This window comes from Coregonus clupeaformis, chromosome 24 (genome assembly GCF_020615455.1).
Source record: "Coregonus clupeaformis isolate EN_2021a chromosome 24, ASM2061545v1, whole genome shotgun sequence".
Lineage (NCBI taxonomy): Eukaryota > Metazoa > Chordata > Actinopteri > Salmoniformes > Salmonidae > Coregonus > Coregonus clupeaformis.
Window position 1 is genome coordinate 56,657,082 of NC_059215.1, and position 20,061 is coordinate 56,677,142.

At 43.7% G+C, this 20,061-nt stretch overlaps 1 protein-coding gene across 4 annotated transcripts in view; it reads right to left on the reverse strand.

Annotated features, from left to right (window-relative positions):
• Positions 1 to 19,935, reverse strand: part of LOC121538621 (zinc finger protein 512B) — a 72,229-nt gene extending 52,294 nt beyond the window's left edge. The window contains exons 1-3 of one of the 4 annotated variants that reach the window (XM_041846803.2): positions 19,795 to 19,935; positions 19,095 to 19,308; positions 11,868 to 12,002 (exon numbers count right to left, since the gene is read on the reverse strand). In XM_041846803.2, the coding sequence (XP_041702737.2) occupies positions 11,868 to 12,000 (133 nt within the window). In that variant the 5' untranslated portion in view covers positions 12,001 to 12,002; positions 19,095 to 19,308; positions 19,795 to 19,935. Of the gene's footprint in view, positions 1 to 11,512; positions 11,847 to 11,867; positions 12,003 to 19,094; positions 19,309 to 19,729 lie in introns of those variants that run through there. The other 3 variants (XM_041846800.2, XM_041846802.2, XM_041846804.2) reach the window with 3 other exon arrangements.
• Positions 19,936 to 20,061: the final 126 nt, after the last annotated feature.

Below are 20,061 nucleotides of genomic sequence, written 5' to 3' on the forward strand. Positions count from 1 at the left end.
TTGATCATCCTTGAGATGTTTCTACAACTTCATTGGAGTCCACCTGTGGTAAATTCAATTGATTGGACACGATTTGGAAAGGTACACACCTGTCTATATAAGGTCAAACAGTTGACAGTGCATGTCAGAGCAAAAACCAAGCCATGAGGTCGAAGGAATTGTCTGTAGAGCTCCGAGACAGGATTGTGTCGAGGAACAGATCTGGGGAAGGGTACCAAAAAATTTCTGCAGCATTGACGGTCCCCAAGAACACAGTGGCCTCCATCAATCTTATATGGAAGAAGTTTGGAATCACCAAGACTCTTCCTAGAGCTGACCGCCCGTCCAAACTGAGCAATCGGAGGAGAAGGGCCTTGGTCAGGGAGGTGACCAAGAACCCGATGATCACTCTGACAGAGCTCCAGAGTTCCTCTGTGGAGATGGGAGAACCATCCAGAAGGACAACCATCTCTGCAGCACTCCACCAATCAGGCCTTTATGGTAGAGTGGCCAGACGGAAGCCACTCCTCAGTAAAAGGCACATGACAGCCCACTTGGAGTTTGCCAAAAGGCACCTAAAGGACTCTCAGACCATGAGAAACAAGATTATCTGGTCTGATGAAACCAAGATTGAACTCTTTGGCCTGAATGCCAAGTGTCATGTCTGGAGGAAACCGGGCACCATCCCTACGGTGAAGCATGGTGGTGGCAACATCATGCTGTGGGGATGTTTTTCAGCGGCAGGCACTGGGAGACTAGTCAGGATCGAGGGAAAGATGAACGGAGCAAAGTACAGAGAGATCCTTGATGAAAACCTGCTCCAGAGCACTCAGGACCTCAGACTGGGGCGATGGTTCACCTTCCAACAGGACAACGACCCTAAGCACACAGCCAAGACAATGTAGGAGTGGCTTTGGGACAAGTCTCTGAATGTTCTTGAGTGGCCCAGCCAGAGCCCGGTCTTGAACCTGATCGAACATCTCTGGAGAGACCTGAAAATAGCTGTGCAGCGATACTCCCCATCCAACTTGACAGAGCTTGAGAGGATCTGCAGAGAAGAATGGGAGAAACTCCCCAAATACAGGTGTACCAAGCTTGTAGTGCCATACCCAAGAAGACTCAAGGCCGTAATCGCTGCCAAAGGTGCTTCAACAAAGTACTGTGTAAAGGGTCTGAATACTTACACTACCAGTCCAGGGTTTTTCTTTATTTTATTTTTTGTTTTTTTACATCAAAGCTATGAAATAACACATATGGAATCATGTAGTAACCAAAAAAGTGTTAAACAAATCTAAATATATTATATATTTGAGATTCTTCGAATAGCCACCCTTTGCCTTGATGACAGCTTGCGCACTCTTCGCATTTTCTCAACCAGCTTCATGAGGTAGTCACCTGGAATGCATTTCAATTAACAGGTGTGCCTTCTTAAAAGTTAATTTGTGGAATTTCTTTCCTACTTAATGCATTTGAGCCAATCAGTTGTGTTGTGACAAGGTAGGGGGGTATACAGAAGATAGCCCTATTTGGTAAAAGACCAAGTCCATATTATGGCAAGAACCGCTCAAATAAGCAAAGAGAAATGACAGTCCATCATTACTTTAAGACATGAAGGTCAGTCAATACTGAACATTTCAAGGACTTTGAACGTTTGTTCAAGTGCAGTCGCAAAAACCATCAAGCACTATGATGAAACTGGCTCTCATGAGCACCGCCACAGGAATGGAAGACCCAGAGTTACCTCTGCTGCAGAGGATACGTTCATTAGAGTTACCAGCCTCAGAAATTGCAGCCCAAATAAACGCTTCACAGAGTTCAAGTAACAGACACATCTCAACATCAACTGTTCAGAGGGGACTGTGTGAATCAGACCTTCACGGTCAAATTGCTGCAAAGAAACCACTACTAAAGGACACCAATAATAAGAAGAGACCTGCTTGGGCCAAGAAACACAAGCAATGGACATTAGACCGGTGGAAATTTGTCCTTTGGTTTGGAGTCCAAATTTGAGATTTTTGGTTCAAACCGCTGTGTCTTTATGAGACGCGGTGTGGGTGAACGGATGATCTCCGCATGTGTAGTTCCCACCGTAAAGCATGGAGGAGCTGTTATGGTGTGGGGGTGCTTTGCTGGTGACACTGTCTGTGATTTATTTAGAAATCAAGGCACACTTAACCAGCATGGCTACCACAACATTCTGCAGCGATACGCCATCCCATCTGGTTTGGGCTTAGTGGGACTATCATTTGTTTTTCAACAGGACAATGACCCAACACACCTCCAGGCTGTGTAAAGGCTATTTTACCAAGAAGGAGAGTGATGGAGTGCTGCATCAGATGACATGGACTCCACAATCCCCCAACCTCAACCCAATTGAGATGGCTTGGGATGAGTCGTACGGCAGAGTGAAGGAAAAGCAGCCAACAAGTGCTCAGCATATGTGGGAACTCCTTCAAGACTGTTGGAAAATCATTCCAGGTGAAGCTGGTTGAGAGAATGCCAAGAGTGTGCAAAGCTGTCATCAAGGCAAAGGGTTGCTATTTGAAGAATCTCAAATATAAAATATATTTTAATTTGTTTAACACTTTTTTGGTTACTACATGATTCCATATGTGTTATTTCATAGTTTTGATGTCTTCACTATTATTCTACAATGTATAAAATAGTACAAAATAAAGAAAAACCCTTGAATGTGTAGATGTGTCCAAACCTTTGACTGGTACTGTATGTAAATGTGATAGTTTTTTGTAAATACATTAGGTAACATTTCTAAAAACCTGTTTTTGCTTTGTCATTATGGGGTATTGTGTATAGATTGATGAGGGAAAAAAACAATTTAATCAATTTTTCTAGAATAAGGCTGTAACGTAACATAATATGGAAAAAGAAAATGGGTCTGAATACTTTCCGAATGCACTGTACACTCCCATGCATTTAACCCAGATATTTGAAGAAAGTATTTGAAAATACTCTCAAATACAATTTGGTAGACTATTTGGTTTTGATAACCATTCAAATACTCAAAAGTACTTGTTTTGGGCTGTGTATTTGAAAATTCTCAAATACACAGAAATAAATATTTTAAATACCAGATACTCAAATACACATGTATTTGAACCAAGGTCTCTCATGTACACTTAAGACACAGATCCAATTGCAGTTCAGACATCGCAATGTCCTAGTCAGTGACTCACACACACACCATCCTCTCTAATTTCCTCCCCACCTCCTCCATTCCCCCATCCCTTCATCTTGCCACACAGGAGGTGTTATTAGAAGATGAAGGGTTCTCATAGAAACTCACAGACACCAGACAGAGAAACCCACAACAAGTAAATGTATCAGCCAAAACAAACATTACTAATCTATAACTCCTATCGATTGTAGCTTTGTGTTCTCACCAGTAAGCGAGTTTCGAGGGTTGGACATCGATAGAGAGGAGAAAGGCTTTGGGATAGATGCGGGCGAGGGAGGGTAGAAAGAGAGAGAGAAGTAGAGATAGGGAGAAAGAGGGAGGGGTGGGAGAAAGAGGGAGGGGTGGGAGAAAGAGGGAGCGGTGGGAGAAAGAGGGAGCGGTGGGAGAAAGAGGGAGGGGTGGGAGAAAGAGGGAGCGGTGGGAGAAAGAGGGAGCGGTGGGAGAAAGAGGGAGGGGTGGGAGAAAGAGGGAGCGGTGGGAGAAAGAGGGAGGGGTGGGAGAAAGAGGGAGCGGTGGGAGAAAGATGGAGCGGTGGGAGAAAGAGGGAGGGGTGGGAGAAAGAGGGAGGGGTGGGAGAAAGAGGGAGCGGTGGAGAAAGAGGGAGGGGGGGGAGAAAGAGGGAGCGGTGGGAGAAAGAGGGAGGGGTGGGAGAAAGAGGGAGGGGTGGGAGAAAGAGGGAGCGGGGGAGAAAGAGGGAGGGGTGGGAGAAAGAGGGAGGGGTGAGAGAAAGAGGGAGCGGTGGGAGAAAGAGGGAGGGGTGGGAGAAAGAGGGAGGGGTGGGAGAAAGAGGGAGCGGTGGGAGAAAGAGGGAGGGGTGGGAGAAAGAGGGAGCGGTGGGAGAAAGAGGGAGCGGTGGGAGAAAGAGGGAGGGGTGGGAGAAAGAGGGAGCGGGGGGAGAAAGAGGGAGCGGTGGGAGAAAGAGGGAGGGGTGGGAGAAAGAGGGAGGGGTGGGAGAAAGAGGGAGCGGGAGAAAGAGGGAGCGGTGGGAGAGAGAGGAGGGGTGGGAGAAAGAGGGAGCGGTGGGAGAAAGAGGGAGGGGTGGGAGAAAGAGGGAGGGGTGGGAGAAAGAGGGAGGGGTGGGAGAAAGAGGGAGGGTGGGAGAAAGAGGGAGCGGTGGGAGAAAGAGGGAGGGGTGGGAGAAAGAGGGAGCGGTGGGAGAAAGAGGGAGGGGTGGGAGAAAGAGGGAGCGGTGGGAGAAAGAGGGAGCGGTGGGAGAAAGAGGGAGGGGTGGGAGAAAGAGGGAGGGGTGGGAGAAAGAGGGAGCGGTGGGAGAAAGAGGGAGGGGTGGGAGAAAGAGGGAGGGGTGGGAGAAAGAGGGAGGGGTGGGAGAAAGAGGGAGGGGTGGAAGAAAGAGGGAGGGGTGGGAGAAAGAGGGAGGGGTGGGAGAAAGAGGGAGGGGTGGGAGAAAGAGGGAGGGGTGGGAGAAAGAGGGAGGGAGAAATGAAGGGACAGAAAGAGAGAGCTGCTATAAAAGAGATACTCGGTCAGCAGATAGAGTCTGTGTGGTGGTGGGCTGGAGACGAGGGTCTACACTGTTGGTAGCCTGACATCTGAGAACCACGCAAGTGTGCCCTCCATCCTGTTACTGTTGAACTGCCACCCCCGCATTACCAGCGTCCCACCACACAGGGGGCACCAGACGGACAGACTGTCTGCTCTGGGGCCCAGAAGTAGGGTGATGTGGCCCCTAGACACTGATCTAATGACAGTTTTGCTTCCCTGACCTTAATGGTTAAGGTTAAGATTGGGTGAGGGAAAGCTGATCTTAGATCTGTGCCTAAATGCAACTTCTATCCCATAGTCATGAGACTCGGTTAAAATACTTTCAGAAAAGCAGACTCCCTGCTCCCTGTATTGTGAGGTAATGCTATGATAGCATGTCATCACCTTAATGGCCATACAGCTCTCTCTCTAATGGTGCTACCATTTCCCCTGGTTAACACCCTATGCCCATGACTCTGGCATGCAGGCACACACACTAATCTATTCCAGACAGACACCCTCTCTGACCCCATCCTGTCCTGGTAGCTGTGTTTCGGGTATGGCCGAGTGACAACCCAACCGCACCACTTATTCTCAATGAGGATGATGAGGGCGCCATGCTGCTTCTGTTATTGAATGAATCCCACTTTGTTTACATTTACAGTATAAAAACAAGAGGAAAACCACTGGGCCTCTGGGAAAACATAGGAAGTGTATGGAATGACGCTATTTGATGGTTTGTCCTAAACATTTGTTTCCTGTATCTAAATGTGACAACAGACTCTAAAATGTCTGTCTGGGAAGCCTGTATCCGTATTGTTCTAATTCACTTCACAATATCAGTGAAACGCAACAATTCAGTGTGTATCCAGGCTAGTGTCTGGGGACAATTAGAGTGAATATGTTAACAGCCACTATAGTAGCTACAGCTGAGAGAACATCAATGGAAACACTGTTAGGAGTATAATGAGGTTCAATGAATGCATTCACCTCCAGAAATGTACTTAACACTTTAGCTTTACCTCCACCTGGGGACAGGGGACAGGTTCACTTGGCTTGGCTATGGTATACAGTAGTGTTCAATACAGTATTATTCTACAGTCCTACTGTATATCCCTTGGTATTCACAGGAAATCTACAGAAACCGTGTGGGAACACTGGGTACTTTCAAGTCACCATAAGTGACATAGCCAACACCTTTCAGCCTGTTGCTGAAAGGCCTATAAAGTAACACATATATAACCACTAGCGGGATACTAGCAGCATGATGCTAACAACACAGGCCACATACTGGAATAGCATTGTCATTACTCACTAGTGAACCACAGCCAAGTTTGTATGCCTTCTCCCTCACAGGACCACAACTGAAATTAAATTACCCTTTTAACTTTTTCTTTCTGTTTTTACCCTTGGTCATTTGGAAGGAATATACTCTTGTTATCCTATCTGAGAGGTCATACAGTACCTCAAAAAATAGTTATGGATATAAGTGCATTTTGTATATTAAAATACCTAAACAAACTAAACCTCACTAGTGTTGTGAGCTTCCACCTCTTCTCTTTCCCTCTCTTTCCCATTCTGGCTCTGATTCCCAGTGCTGTGGGAGAACCAGGTGTGGGACTCTTGTCACAATAATTTGAGCCTGAGGGCACGCTCTTTTGCAATTTCGACCTGTTAAAGCCGGCACTCTTCAATTTTCAAACCCTAGCGCCAGGATTCGTAATTGACCTGTTTTAAATGAGCTCGCTTGCGCTGAGGTGGGAGTGGTGGCAATATCTGAGGTGTGTCCTTAAAAACAGGTACTAAAGTGCCAATTTCAGTATGCGCTGGAGAGGATATTGAAGACCAACCGAAAGCTGGTCTTAGCGGTAACGTGGTTGTTTATGGTGTGGATTTTGAAAGAGGAAGCGCAGCCTATCCAGCTGAGACGAACCGTGCCTATTTGCACATGAAACAAGAGAGATGTGTTTTTTTGTGCCCGTAAACCTTGTATTTAGAAACATAAAAACTCATGTTTTTTTCCCGTTTCGTTTAATTTGATTAAAAACCAAGCATAGCCTCCCCTCCTCTCAATGAAGGCATTTCTGGGTGGGGAACGACCAATGGGTGGGAATCCCTTTGCTTTTTGTTTCACATCCATGGCCTTATTAACACTAAAGATAACAATTACATCATTAATAATACATTCATTTTTTTTAAACAATGGCAACGCTAGCTATTCTCGCTTGGAATTTGAAAGGCCTAAACTCACCTATTAAACGTTCCAGCTGTCTTGATAGCCTAACAAGAAACCATATTGATATAGCAATGTTACAAGAAACACACCTGCTCCAAAAGGACAAACATAAAATAGAGAACTATTTGTAAAAACTGGCTGCTTTTTCATCAGCCCCAAACAAAATTAAAGGTGTAATCATAATGATACATAAGAAACTCAAAATTACCATCTTGGGTAAAGGCAAAGACCAAGAAGTCATAATCACTTTCCTTAAATGTATCCATAACGGAAAGAACAATTCCTTTATTAATGTGTATGCTCCGAATTCATATGATCCTACGTTTTTTGATTCTCTGAACAGCATATTGTTAGGATTAACTGATTTCCATCTGGTTATCGGGCCAGACATGAATGCCATTTTGGACATGCGGGACAAATCTAATTAAACCAACTACAATCCACATGCAACCAAGGCTCTCCAGCATATACTCTCTGATTACAACTTCAAGACAAGTAAGACAAGTAGAGAAAAACACTAGAAAAAATATTAGCAAAAGTAGAAACCTGCAAAGTTTTGTAGGAGCTCGAGGCGAGGCTACCATGTTCGTCGTTGCTATCCTCTTCTCTCAACAGAGTAAGCCACCTCGCTGAGAGCCCAAATCTCTCTCAATGAACTCAAAAGGATATTGGATAGCATGAATAAAGGCAAATAACCTGGATGGGACAGTAAGTCTATTTAAAATATTGGAATCAATTAGGTACACTAATGCTCTAAATGACTAATATAGCCGTTCACAAAGGTTCATTTGGGAGAGATGTGAACACAGCACTAATTTAGCTTTTATAAACAAATATTAGATTTTGTTTGATTTAAAAAACGTTACTATAACAAAAGCTGGTTCAACAGCAATGCGTCTGGTATCTTTCTTATCCTGGCCATGCACAAGTAGCCTATCCATAAAAGGTTTCTAAATGGTCTACTCGTGAGGCTTTTTCCGACATGCATTTGCATTAGGTCTATTCACAATTCACATAGGCCTACCTGCAGTGCTCCATTCGGCTTGTAACAATCCCCATTTACAAAGAGTGCCTCTTGTCCAGTTACCAAAAACGCGCTCCTCCAAACATAGACTATTCGCATTTTTCGGTCCCATAACGCCATATCAATGATAGGCCTAGGCTATATCTTGCTTATTGAGAATGTGCCTCACACATACAATACCAGTTACGGGAGCCTAGTATTTTTTATTAGAGAAGTGTGATGCGTAAAGGCTTATACTCGTTGAAGCCAATTACAACAATGTTGACTGTCAACACTCCAAACATTGAGCAAACACTATAAAAATTGTTTTACTGTTAGTATCACTCGTTACTGTAGCCTATGCTATTTAATAAACTGTAGGATCAATCTACAATGGACTAGGATGAGAATATTCAGTGCCCCCAGCCAAATTGGAGTTGAGACAAGGCAAAGACTCCAGAGTTACGCAGTGGTCTAAGGCACTGCATCGCAGTGCTAGCTGTGCCACTAGAAATCCTAGTTCGAGTCCAGGCTCTGTCGCAGCCGGCCGCGACCGGGAGACCCATGGGCGGTGCACAATTGGTCCAGCATCGTCCAAGGTAGGGGAGGGTTTGGCCGGCAGGGATGTGGGTTCGTTTCCCACGGGGGGGCAGTATGAAAAAAAAATAAACATGTATGCATTCACTAACTGTAAGTCGCTCTGGATAAGAGCGTCTACCAAATGACTCAAATGTAAATGTAAAGACCGTCAATAACCTACAGAGCTTGAGACAAACACATGCAGTATTAAGCCATGGAACACCTTGATTGGCCAGTGAGTGGCCAAGCCCTCGTCACACCTACAACTTGTTTACTCATCAAAACCCAGCCCTTTCGCGCCACCACCAGCTATTGTGCTCATACAAACGGCTGTGCAAATACCTCAAATATTTCTGACCCACCCCTGGACCTATAGCGCTACCGCCAGCCGTTAGGTTTGTTAAAATAGAGCCCTGCGTGATTTATATGCAGATGTTTCATGAGCAATAAATACAGGAAGGTATAAACCATGGCACACTGAGTACTGGGAACAATCCGTGTATCCATCAGTCAACTGGTGTGTCAGTTAACATTCGTCCAGCCAAAGGAAGTTAAACATTAACTAACCAGTCACGGGAGGGTTAGAGAAACAGAACAGTGCATAACACATAACAACGGGTCAGGACTTTTTCCTGACCACGTGACCTGACCAGGACAAACTCTGGGAACTAGTTATAAACAACAACAAGGGCCCATGGTTATATTCCTGGACGTTGACATGAGAAACTCATGTCCTGATCCTGCACATAGCCACCAGAATAACCTGCTCTTATAAGCTCTCTTATGCACTTTCCACTGTTTTAACTTCTGTTCATTGTTATGTTTTATGTTGTGTTGTGTGTAACTATATGTATGCTGCTCTCTTGGCCAGGGCTAATTTGAAAAAGAGATGTTAATCTCAATGTGACTTCTCTGCTTAAATAAAGGATAAAAACAATTTTAAAAATGAAGGAAATCCACTCTGGTTGACTCAGTAAAGCAACTAAGCAAGTTAAGCAAATATATCATAACCATCATTTGTATTCACTGCTTATTCTAGTATACGTTATATTTCCATATCATCTTAGATTCAAATGATATGCGACAGGGAGGGGAGGTAGGGACAAACAGCCTCATTGTCATGACACACACACACACCATCTTTACCAAACACACACTTAGGGTTGGGCGGTATCCAAATTCTGTACCATACCGTGCAATACGTATAACCGAATGTGCACACAAGGGGCGCACAACATTTTTTAGACAACAGGGATCTTGATCCAGGAGGGGATTGAATGTCTCTGCTGTAACCAAGAAGCTTGATCTTGACATCTAGCCACTTAGCTAGCGAGTTAGCAAACCAAATGCATAGCTGGAGCCCTGAGCTGGATATCATTTATTTGACACATTTTAGATTTCTTATAGTTATACTTAACTTATAGTTATAAGCATGGCGGGGGTGCCCCCCCCCCCTCCGGTATACGGTATAAACGGTATATAGCCCAAGCCTAAAAAACACGCAACACAAACGCACACAGACACTCCCCTCTAAATGCCTTGCTTCCATGCCATCACTAACTCCAATGTAAGTGCATATGATCAAGAGGGTTCATCTAATTACTACCCAAGACCATACACTACTTTATTGTCATGCTTTCCATGTTTTATTAATGCTTTGGCTGAAGTTAACAACACACACATAAACACAAACACATTTGCACGTATACATAGGGAAACAATTTCCCCCTTTTCTTTCCTAAATTGTCAAATCTAGACCTCTCACTATGGCGAACAGCAGTCAGACATAACAAGGAGCATGCTCACGCTCACGCACACACACCACGACGGGTAAAACATTCACATCCACAGTACATAGCTGAATATTAACACAGAATTTAAATATTCCTAGGACGTGTAGGAGGCTAAAGCCGGTGGACTCTCATTGGTCTGGCCTGAGACACTGTGTTGTAGCAACCAAACAACTGCCAACTATTTGCCCTCACAAAAAAAAAACACCAACCCATTCCACCATTTAACCCTCACTAATCCTACTCCAGGCCCACAGTCTGGGAGGACACAACACTACCACTCAACACCCTCTGCAACTCTTCTGCAGTAAAACCACGCAATCCCAAGTACTTCTCTGCAGCTGTCACCACAACCTCTATTTTCTGTGATTTACGTTCCATTTCTGCAGTACAGTTGACAACCACGGCTATGAATGCTAAGAAACCCACCTTACTGAAGCACATGTTATTCCTATCACTCTCTATTGGTCTCTTCCTACTCACAGGAATCCTCTCAGGATCTCTCACCCTGTCCCCATCTTCCTCTACTGCTCTCTTCACTGCTTCAGCATATGACACTTTCTGTACTACTCTGACCCTGGCAAACTTAACCTGCCTTTCTCTCACCGGACATCTCCGATACTACACATTCCTTCGTCTCATGCCATCCTGCACACTTCTCACATCTAAGAATCTTCCTCCTACACACTGCTGCAACATGACCATAAGCTTGAAACCTAAAACAGCGTAGTATTTTCTGAACAAAAGCTCTCATGGGATAACTGACACATCCTAACTCGACCTTGTCGGGAAAAGACTCTGCATCAAAACTCAGCAAGACAGACAATGTCTTCTCCGTTTCACCATGCTCTGCACCGGGTCTGCGTTGCACCAAATGGTGGACGGCACAGACACCAGGAATCTTCCATTTCAGCTGATCCTCCTCAACACTTAATGCCACCCCCGTTATCATTCCTTTCAACAGTGCCCTGCTCCGGAGAGTAAAGCAATTCACAGTTCTTGTCCCTAGTCGCGTGGTCCGGAGCATCCGCTCCCTCTGGACAGAAGAAACACAATAAATCCTCACGAGTTCACTTCCGAGTTACTTTCACCGACTCAACAGTTCCCAATCTCTTCTCCACCAAACCTGACACCACATACGGATCAGCCAGAATACAAGGATCCATTCTCTCCACAAATCTCACTCCCACTGGACCAGAATCATCCCTGTCATCACGAGGACAAGGCTTGAACTCGCCGGTCCTCACCCCAGTTACTTCATCCTTCCTCTCATCACGTTCAATTTCTTTCTGTTGCTCTTCCAAAAGTGATATACTCCATTCCATATTCACTCAAAACATGTTCCACTTTTCTCATTTTTTTCTTGTACACCATCTTCTCCTTAATCAGATCTTCCAGAAGGCTTGTGCAATCCCCCACTCCATATTTACTCATAATATGTTCCACTTTCCTCCTTTTTTCCCCGTCAACTCAGCCCTTTTACCGCCCAACTCAGCCCTGTCAATGAAAGCCCTTCTCCCTTCCAACCGCTCTCATGAGAGCTGTGCTGAAACAAAGCCCATACACAGTGACTGTGCATGGTTGTGATCAGAGATCACTTACTGTGTTTGCTGTTCTCAGGGGCTGTGGTGGTGGTCCTGGCAGCCTCCTGGGGGTGGGCCTGTTTTGGGGGACGACCCCTTGACGCCCCCCCTGATGACAGCTTCCCCAGCCGGGGGATACTGGGGGTCTCCATGCCTGGGGACAGGAGAGGGGGGTTAATATACAGGTACAGTTATGTAAGTTATGTTTCAGTCAGACACACATCTATGGTCGTCTGCAGTTGACTAGTTGTACACACTAATCTGTAATCACAGTGTCATGACGATGATATGACGTTTCAGGAACTTTGGTAGTCTAACTTGCAAACAGGTCAATATTAGATTCACACTAAATGTAACAAACATGTAATCAACATAAAGAAATTCCTTGCTAAAAGTATTTTTCTGCAATTCTCTCTCAACATTCAGTAAAATCACTTTTCCAGCCCTGGTAGCTTTATTTAAGCTATGCAGATAGAGGCAACGCCATCGTCCTAAGGTGAAAAGAGAGCATGAACTTCCATGTTTCATTTAAAAATCAATACTTTCAGTTACATATTAACTGAACTCCATGGTCAGCCACTTAGAGTGGAAGGGAGTACAGTAGTACAGAACCAATGGACCATAATGGAGAGAGAGTGATGGAGTGACAGTGAGAGAGAGAAGAGAACTAGCAGTAATAGACACATTTTGATTTCTAAGCACTTTCCAATAATAAGTTAGCATTGTGTTGAAGAGAAGTCCGAGGAGGGACTGAAATCAAAGAATTGCATCGATTTATTAGGCTGGACTACCTCATCATTCCACTATCTATAGCTTCTTAATGCATTTCTAATTCCATTTAGAGACCATTAAGTTTAATGGGCTGGAGTGTAGCCTCCATGCCTGGTCCATGTACAGTCAGTTCAATTGAGTACAGGCTTAACCGAATGAACAACAAAGACGGAATGCAATATGACATTTTATTAAATAGTTTGGGGAATGGCCTCGTCTCTGTGGGAAAATCTTCAGAGACAGATGATGTGATGGCAGGTAGCCCCATGTATGCCATGTTGATTCCGGCCATCATCACCACAGCACACTGGCTAATGGCTAATGAATTATTGCTGACCAGTGGAGGCTCCTCAGAGGAGGAAGTGAAACATTAAAAAAGTTATAATTTTTAGATAAAACTATACTAAATATATTCACGCCACAAAGTAACTGTTTAAAACACACAGTTTTGCCTCGTACATTGACTTCAATACAAACCTAGGAGGCTCATGGTTCTCAACCCCTTCCATATACTTACACAGTAATTATGACGACATCCTGAGGATGTCCTCCAACCTATCAGAGCTCTTGCAGTATGAGCTGACATGTTGTCCATCCAATCAAAGGATCAAAGAGATACATCTATTACTAAAAGCAGCTAGCACTGCAGTGCATAAAGTGTGGTGAGTAGTTGACTCAAAGAGAGAGCAAGACAATAGTTGAACAGTTTTTAACTAATTTATTTATTCAAAAATGAAGGAGAAGCAGCAGAGAGAGCGATAGAGAGCTAGCTATATTTAATTGTATTCTTTTAATTATTGGTTTAAATTTCAATTACTTAGCTAATGCAGCTAATTTAGCCTACTCAACAACCTGACTTAAACAGAGAGGAATGCTATTTATGTTAGCTAGCTGGCTAAGGCTATCCAACACTGCAACTCTTCCAAGTCAAGGTAAGCTCCGGTTTTACTAATTGATTGCCACCGGGGCCCGCCGGTGTAACTGCTAAACTGCTTGCTGTACACTGTACTGTGTGATTGTACACATGGATTGGATTGTGGGTTTACTGACACGTTAGTTCTAGTTTGTTGACTATAATGTTAATATGGGGACAACAAAGTAGGCTGTGTAGCGGTTAGCGGCTATGGTATGAAGGTTTGGTTTGGAAAGGTCTTTGCGCCTGGTCACAGTAGGTGAGAGAAGGAATGATATAACAAACAAAGTGATGATGCTGTATGTGACTGCTATGAAAGTGAACTGTTTGTGCGGGTGATCAGGGGTCAAATCAAATCAAATCAAATTGTATTTGCCACATGCTTCGTAAATGAAAATGAAATACAGAAGAATTCACACCCCTTTGCTATGACAATCCAAATTAAGCTCAGGTGCATCCAATTTCCTTTGATCGTCCTTGAGATGTCACTACAACTTGATTGGAGTCCACCTCTGGACTCCCCATCTAACTTAACAGCTAGAGAAAATCTGCAAGGAAGAATGGGATATGCAAAGCTGATGCAGACATATCCAAGACGACACAAAGCTGTAATCGCCGCCAAAGGTGCTTCTACAAAGTATTGACTCAGAGGTGTGAATACTTACGTGAATTAGATATTTCTGTAAAATTTCTAAAAACATGTTGTTTTCACTTTGTCATTATGGGGTATTGTGTGTAGATGGGTGAGAAACTAAATCTGTGTAATCCACTTTGAATTCAGGCTTTAACACAACAAAATGTGGAATACGTCAAGGCACTGTATGTACATATACAGTGGGGAAAAAAAGTATTTAGTCAGCCACCAATTGTGCAATTTCTCCCACTTAAAAAGATGAGAGAGGCCTGTAATTTTCATCATAGGTACACGTCAACTATGACAGACAAATTGAGAAAGAAAAATCCAGAAAATCACATTGTAGGATTTTTTATGAATTTATTTGCAAATTATGGTGGAAAATAAGTATTTGGTCACCTATAAACAAGTAAGATTTCTGGCTCTCACAGACCTGTAACTTCTTCTTTAAGAGGCTCCTCTGTCCTCCACTCGTTACCTGTATTAATGGCACCTGTTTGAACTTGTTATCAGTATAAAAGACACCTGTCCACAACCTCAAACAGTCACATTCCAAACTCCACTATGGCCAAGACCAAAGAGCTGTCAAAGGACACCAGAAACAAAATTGTAGACCTGCACCAGGCTGGGAAGACTGAATCTGCAATAGGTAAGCAGCTTGGTTTGAAGAAATCAACTGTGGGAGCAATTATTAGGAAATGGAAGACATACAAGACCACTGATAATCTCCCTCGATCTGGGGCTCCACGCAAGATCTCACCCCCGTGGGGTCAAAATGATCACAAGAACGGTGAGCAAAAATCCCAGAACCACACGGGGGGACCTAGTGAATGACCTGCAGAGAGCTGGGACCAAAGTAACAAAGCCTACCATCAGTAACACACTACGCCGCCAGGGACTCAAATCCTGCAGTGCAAGACGTGTCCCCCCTGCTTAAGCCAGTACATGTCCAGGCCCGTCTGAAGTTTGCTAGAGTGCATTTGGATGATCCAGAAGAGGATTGGGAGAATGTCATATGGTCAGATGAAACCAAAATATAACTTTTTGGTAAAAACTCAACTCGTCGTGTTTGGAGGACAAAGAATGCTGAGTTGCATCCAAAGAACACCATACCTACTGTGAAGCATGGGGGTGGAAACATCATGCTTTGGGGCTGTTTTTCTGCAAAGGGACCAGGACGACTGATCCATGTAAAGGAAAGAATGAATGGGGCCATGTATCGTGAGATTTTGAGTGAAAACCTCCTTCCATCAGCAAGGGCATTGAAGATGAAACGTGGCTGGGTCTTTCAGCATGACAATGATCCCAAACACACCGCCCGGGCAACGAAGGAGTGGCTTCGTAAGAAGCATTTCAAGGTCCTGGAGTGGCCTAGCCAGTCTCCAGATCTCAACCCCATAGAAAATCTTTGGAGGGAGTTGAAAGTCCGTGTTGCCCAGCGACAGCCCCAAAACATCACTGCTCTAGAGGAGATCTGCATGGAGGAATGGGCCAAAATACCAGCAACAGTGTGTGAAAACCTTGTGAAGACTTACAGAAAACGTTTGACCTGTGTCATTGCCAACAAAGGGTATATAACAAAGTATTCAGAAACTTTTGTTATTGACCAAATACTTATTTTCCACCATAATTTGCAAATAAATTCATTAAAAATCCTACAATGTCATTTTCTGGATTTTTTTTTCTCATTTTGTCTGTCATAGTTGACGTGTACCTATGATGAAAATTACAGGCCTCTCTCATCTTTTTAAGTGGGAGAACTTGCACAATTGGTGGCTGACTAAATACTTTTTTCCCCACTGTAACTAGGTAAAAAGTGACTAGGAAACAGGATAGATAATAAACAGTAGCAGCAGCATATGTGATGAGTCAAAAAAAGTTTCTGCAAAAAGGGCCAATGCAGATAGTCTGGGTATAACTATTTAGCAGTCTTATGGCTTGGGGTTAGAAGCTGTTCAGGGTCTTGTTTGTTCCAGACTTGCTGTGCGGTAGCAGATAGAACAGTCTATGACTTGGGTGGCTGGAGTCTTTGATCATTTTTAGGGCCTTCCTCTGACACCGCCTGGTATAGAGGTCCCGGATGGCAGGGAGCTCGGCCCCAGTGGTGTACTGGACCGTACGCACTTGCGGTCGGATGCCAAGCAGCTGCCATACCAAGCGGTGATGCAGCCAGTCAAGATGCTTTCAATGGGGGAGCTGTATAGACTATCTTCTTTCATGATATGCACAGAAAAGAATAGCAATTTATATTTTCAAAAGTATGGGAGTCTAGAGTTCATATTTCATAACCTCCGCAGGCTTTTCGAGTTTCATATGCGTGAGTCAATAGCAAAATAATACACTTGATTTATGCTACATAGCATGCTAAATGTGTCTGATCAGATATTAGCAAACTAATAGATGAGCTGACGGAGATTCAGTGAAACAAAAGGACACTGATTGATTATAAGACAAGTCAAGGGCTTTTAGTCGGGATATAGCCTAGGCTACTACGCGAGTGAAAAGCAGAATAATCCATCTGTTATACTAGGCTAGTGTAGGCTAAATAGCTAGCTAACCTGCTAGCAAAATGTTCTGATAATACTGTTAGATGAGCAAACTAGACTAAAGACTATCATCATGAACACTCACCTCAATTTGGCTCACATTGATTTCGTGAAAACTAAAATCTGACATTGATTGATTTATCATGACGAGTCCCCATGCTTGTCTCAAAGCAGCATGAAAACGCTGTCCCAATCGTAATGGTGCTGAAATTATGGTTGACCACACATGGCTATTGCTTTAAAGTATTTAAAACGGTTGGATGACTTTGGGAGTTTCAGTAAGCAACAATATGATAAATGCCTTCAATGGCATTAGCCAACTTTATTCCAATATGTTCATCATTCAGTGATATTCATTCCCACAGTAATTATTGATCGATCCATCCAGTTGTGGTTAAGAAAACGTGCATACATCGTGGTGGGCTTTGCTAAGTGATTAGCGAATCGACATGCCTCGCAATGTTTAGAACTGCCACGAGGATGGTAACAGCCTAGTAACAGGCGCTGCCTAGCAACCATCATTATGAAGCATCAAATCTCATGAATGCACATTGCTTACGCCAGACTTAGCTATGACTAGTCTTATTTTTGGTTGGTGCAATAGGTGTAAATTCTGATCCCAAAGTCGGACGTAGCTATGCCCGACCTAGCCTTTAAGACCAACTTCTGTACGCCCAACTGGTGCAACTGGCCCCAGATCAGCTAGATGCAGGCAAGAGTGTGCAAGGCGGTACTGAATGTGTCACTGTTTGTCACCTTGATTACTCCAATTTGTCTCTCGACCTGTGCACCTACGTTAAAAACGTTCATTTGTAGGCTAGGTTGTAGCAACCCCATGATGGGTTTAGGGCAAATTTCGAGTATCAAGTAGTAGCCTATACCTATCGATGTTACATTGAGCTGGGTGAATGGAATATGAAGGAGAGTCATCCAATTTGCTGTAATAGAAATAAGCACCGACCGCCACTGTTTCTGACAATGACTAATTATGCTAATTAAAATGTATTTCAGTTAGGCCTAACATCATGCTTTCTCAACGTAGTATGCGTATATTCATGTCATTCCCCTAATTAATTACTACAGTACACAAAGGGTCATTCATGTGGTGGCTCAGGTAACAATCTTCTAATTTCACCTTGTATGGTGGTGTGGGGTGGTTTCGGAGAGTTGTGTTGTGTGTACGTATAAAAAAAATTCTAATCACAAAGATGTCTACTTGTGAAACTGAATTTCACACAGACATGCATGCAAACACACACATGCACACACGTGCACACACATCCGCACACTGGGAAGCCCTGGGCCCTGTGCATTACAAGGCAGGGGAGGTATATGGTTGTCCCACATATTTTACTGTATCCTGTCTGTAAGGATACGTGAGCCATGGTGGAAATCCATATAGAGAAGCAGGGCTGAGAGTTTGATAGGAGTTTCATACACTAGGCCAGACAGACAGAGCCAGAGAGACATTATGCACGTTCATAGTCCTAAGACTAGACAGTTTATTGTGTCCCTATTGTTTCTTGACTGACTGTCCTGTCTATAACATTGTTGGCACTAAAACAAATTCATTTTTGTTGATTTGTTTATTGATGTACCATGGTTGATTTTTGATTTGCAATACAGTTTTCAATTCAACTAAATTCAAAAAATGTAGTTTATATTCTATATTCACAGTATAGAATATTCTATACTCACAGTTACTGTACACCCAATTGAAGTGAACACACAGTCAAGGCACTGTTACGACTACCGTGCATACATACTTGTGGTGCACCTTGAACACACAGTCAACAAACACACACTTTTGAGGTAGACCTGATCAAAGCTGAGAGAAGCCACACACACACACACACAGTTTCTGAGTTATTAAGTAATACCACTGTATTACTGTTTTACAACACTGTTACTGCTACATTAGAACTATTATACTGCTACTTTAGTAGTATTGCATACATTTGATAGCCAACTTTCCAATTCATGACAGTTAGAAACCAAGACATCATACAGCTGGCTGCAACCAACGCTGAAAACCAGAAGCCTCCTATTGAATGAAATAAAAGCCTACTAGGGAATGAACAGTGGAGCTATTTGGGGAATGTAACACTTACATGTTTGAAGGCTGCACAGGCACACAGTCAATCAAAAACCTAATACAACCTGCCATATTCACCTCTAGGTCGCATAGAATGCATGTGACATATCTGGGTGAAAACGGCAGTTTGAGTTGGGTCTGTCTCATTCTAGATGGTTACATTATAGCAACATTGTTTGCATGTGAAATATTGCTACATTGGTGCATTTGAACGCTACTGCATACAATGTTTACAGTGCTGTTGATGAATATCATCAGGACGTTGGCTTCTAGAAGACCACACCTACCTGGAATGTCGGAGTCACCCAGCACGAGCGGCCGGGTGGCCCGGGTCACCCACGTGAGGGTCAGGCCGTAGGGCTACACCTAGCGCGGTATATGCGCCTTTCCTGGGGTTACATGGCAATCACACCTGCCTGTCTTGAGCGTAGGTGCAGGAAGGTTGATGCAGGCGGACTGACAGTCGTCACGGTCGGTCGTTAGCCACGCGCCTAGCCCCCGCTGTGAATCCGAGGAAAGAGTAGGAGGGGGCAATGAAGAAGAAGAGGGAGCGGGAGGAGGAAAAGGGAAATGCCAATTTAAATCCTAGAGACTTTCACCTTATTTCCAGCCTTCACGTGCCCCATCTCGTGCATTAATATGTCAACCACGAGGCACTTATTCAACCTCAATCGTCTCGTTGGAAAACTCAAGAAAATGAAAATCAGCAGGCAGGAAAGATAGAGAGGTCTCCGACTCCTTGAAGAGAATAATTTAAATAGAAGGTTTTATATAGGCAGTGAAGCAAAATGGCGACTTTAATACGAAGGAGGGGTATAAAAATCCTTGCGCTGGCTGGAGCTAAAGGGAGGCACATAAATATGTTTAGTGCAGTAATTTTCGACAGCTGCAAGAGAGTTGGTTAGAGTAAAATAAAACGAACCAGAGGAAAAAATGAACGAAAAGATTCGACCTCGGTCGCATTCGGTGCCGTCTGCAGTTCCTTACCTCGGGATTATTTCGTTTTTTTTAATACGGATATTATCTTCTCCGCCGTGTACAGTAATATAGTAAGTAGTGTGTTGGGTCATGCGCGTATCCACTCTACCTTTGACAGTTGCAACTACAGTCTTCAGGCAACTTGCAAACTCTCGCGTTATTATTAATGTTATCGAGCAAATAATATTCGGGGTTTCTGCCTAATAAACCCGAAACAAAACTGACGGTTTGATGCAGCTCATCCGATGTAACGCCATTCGGTCATGACAAAAAAGG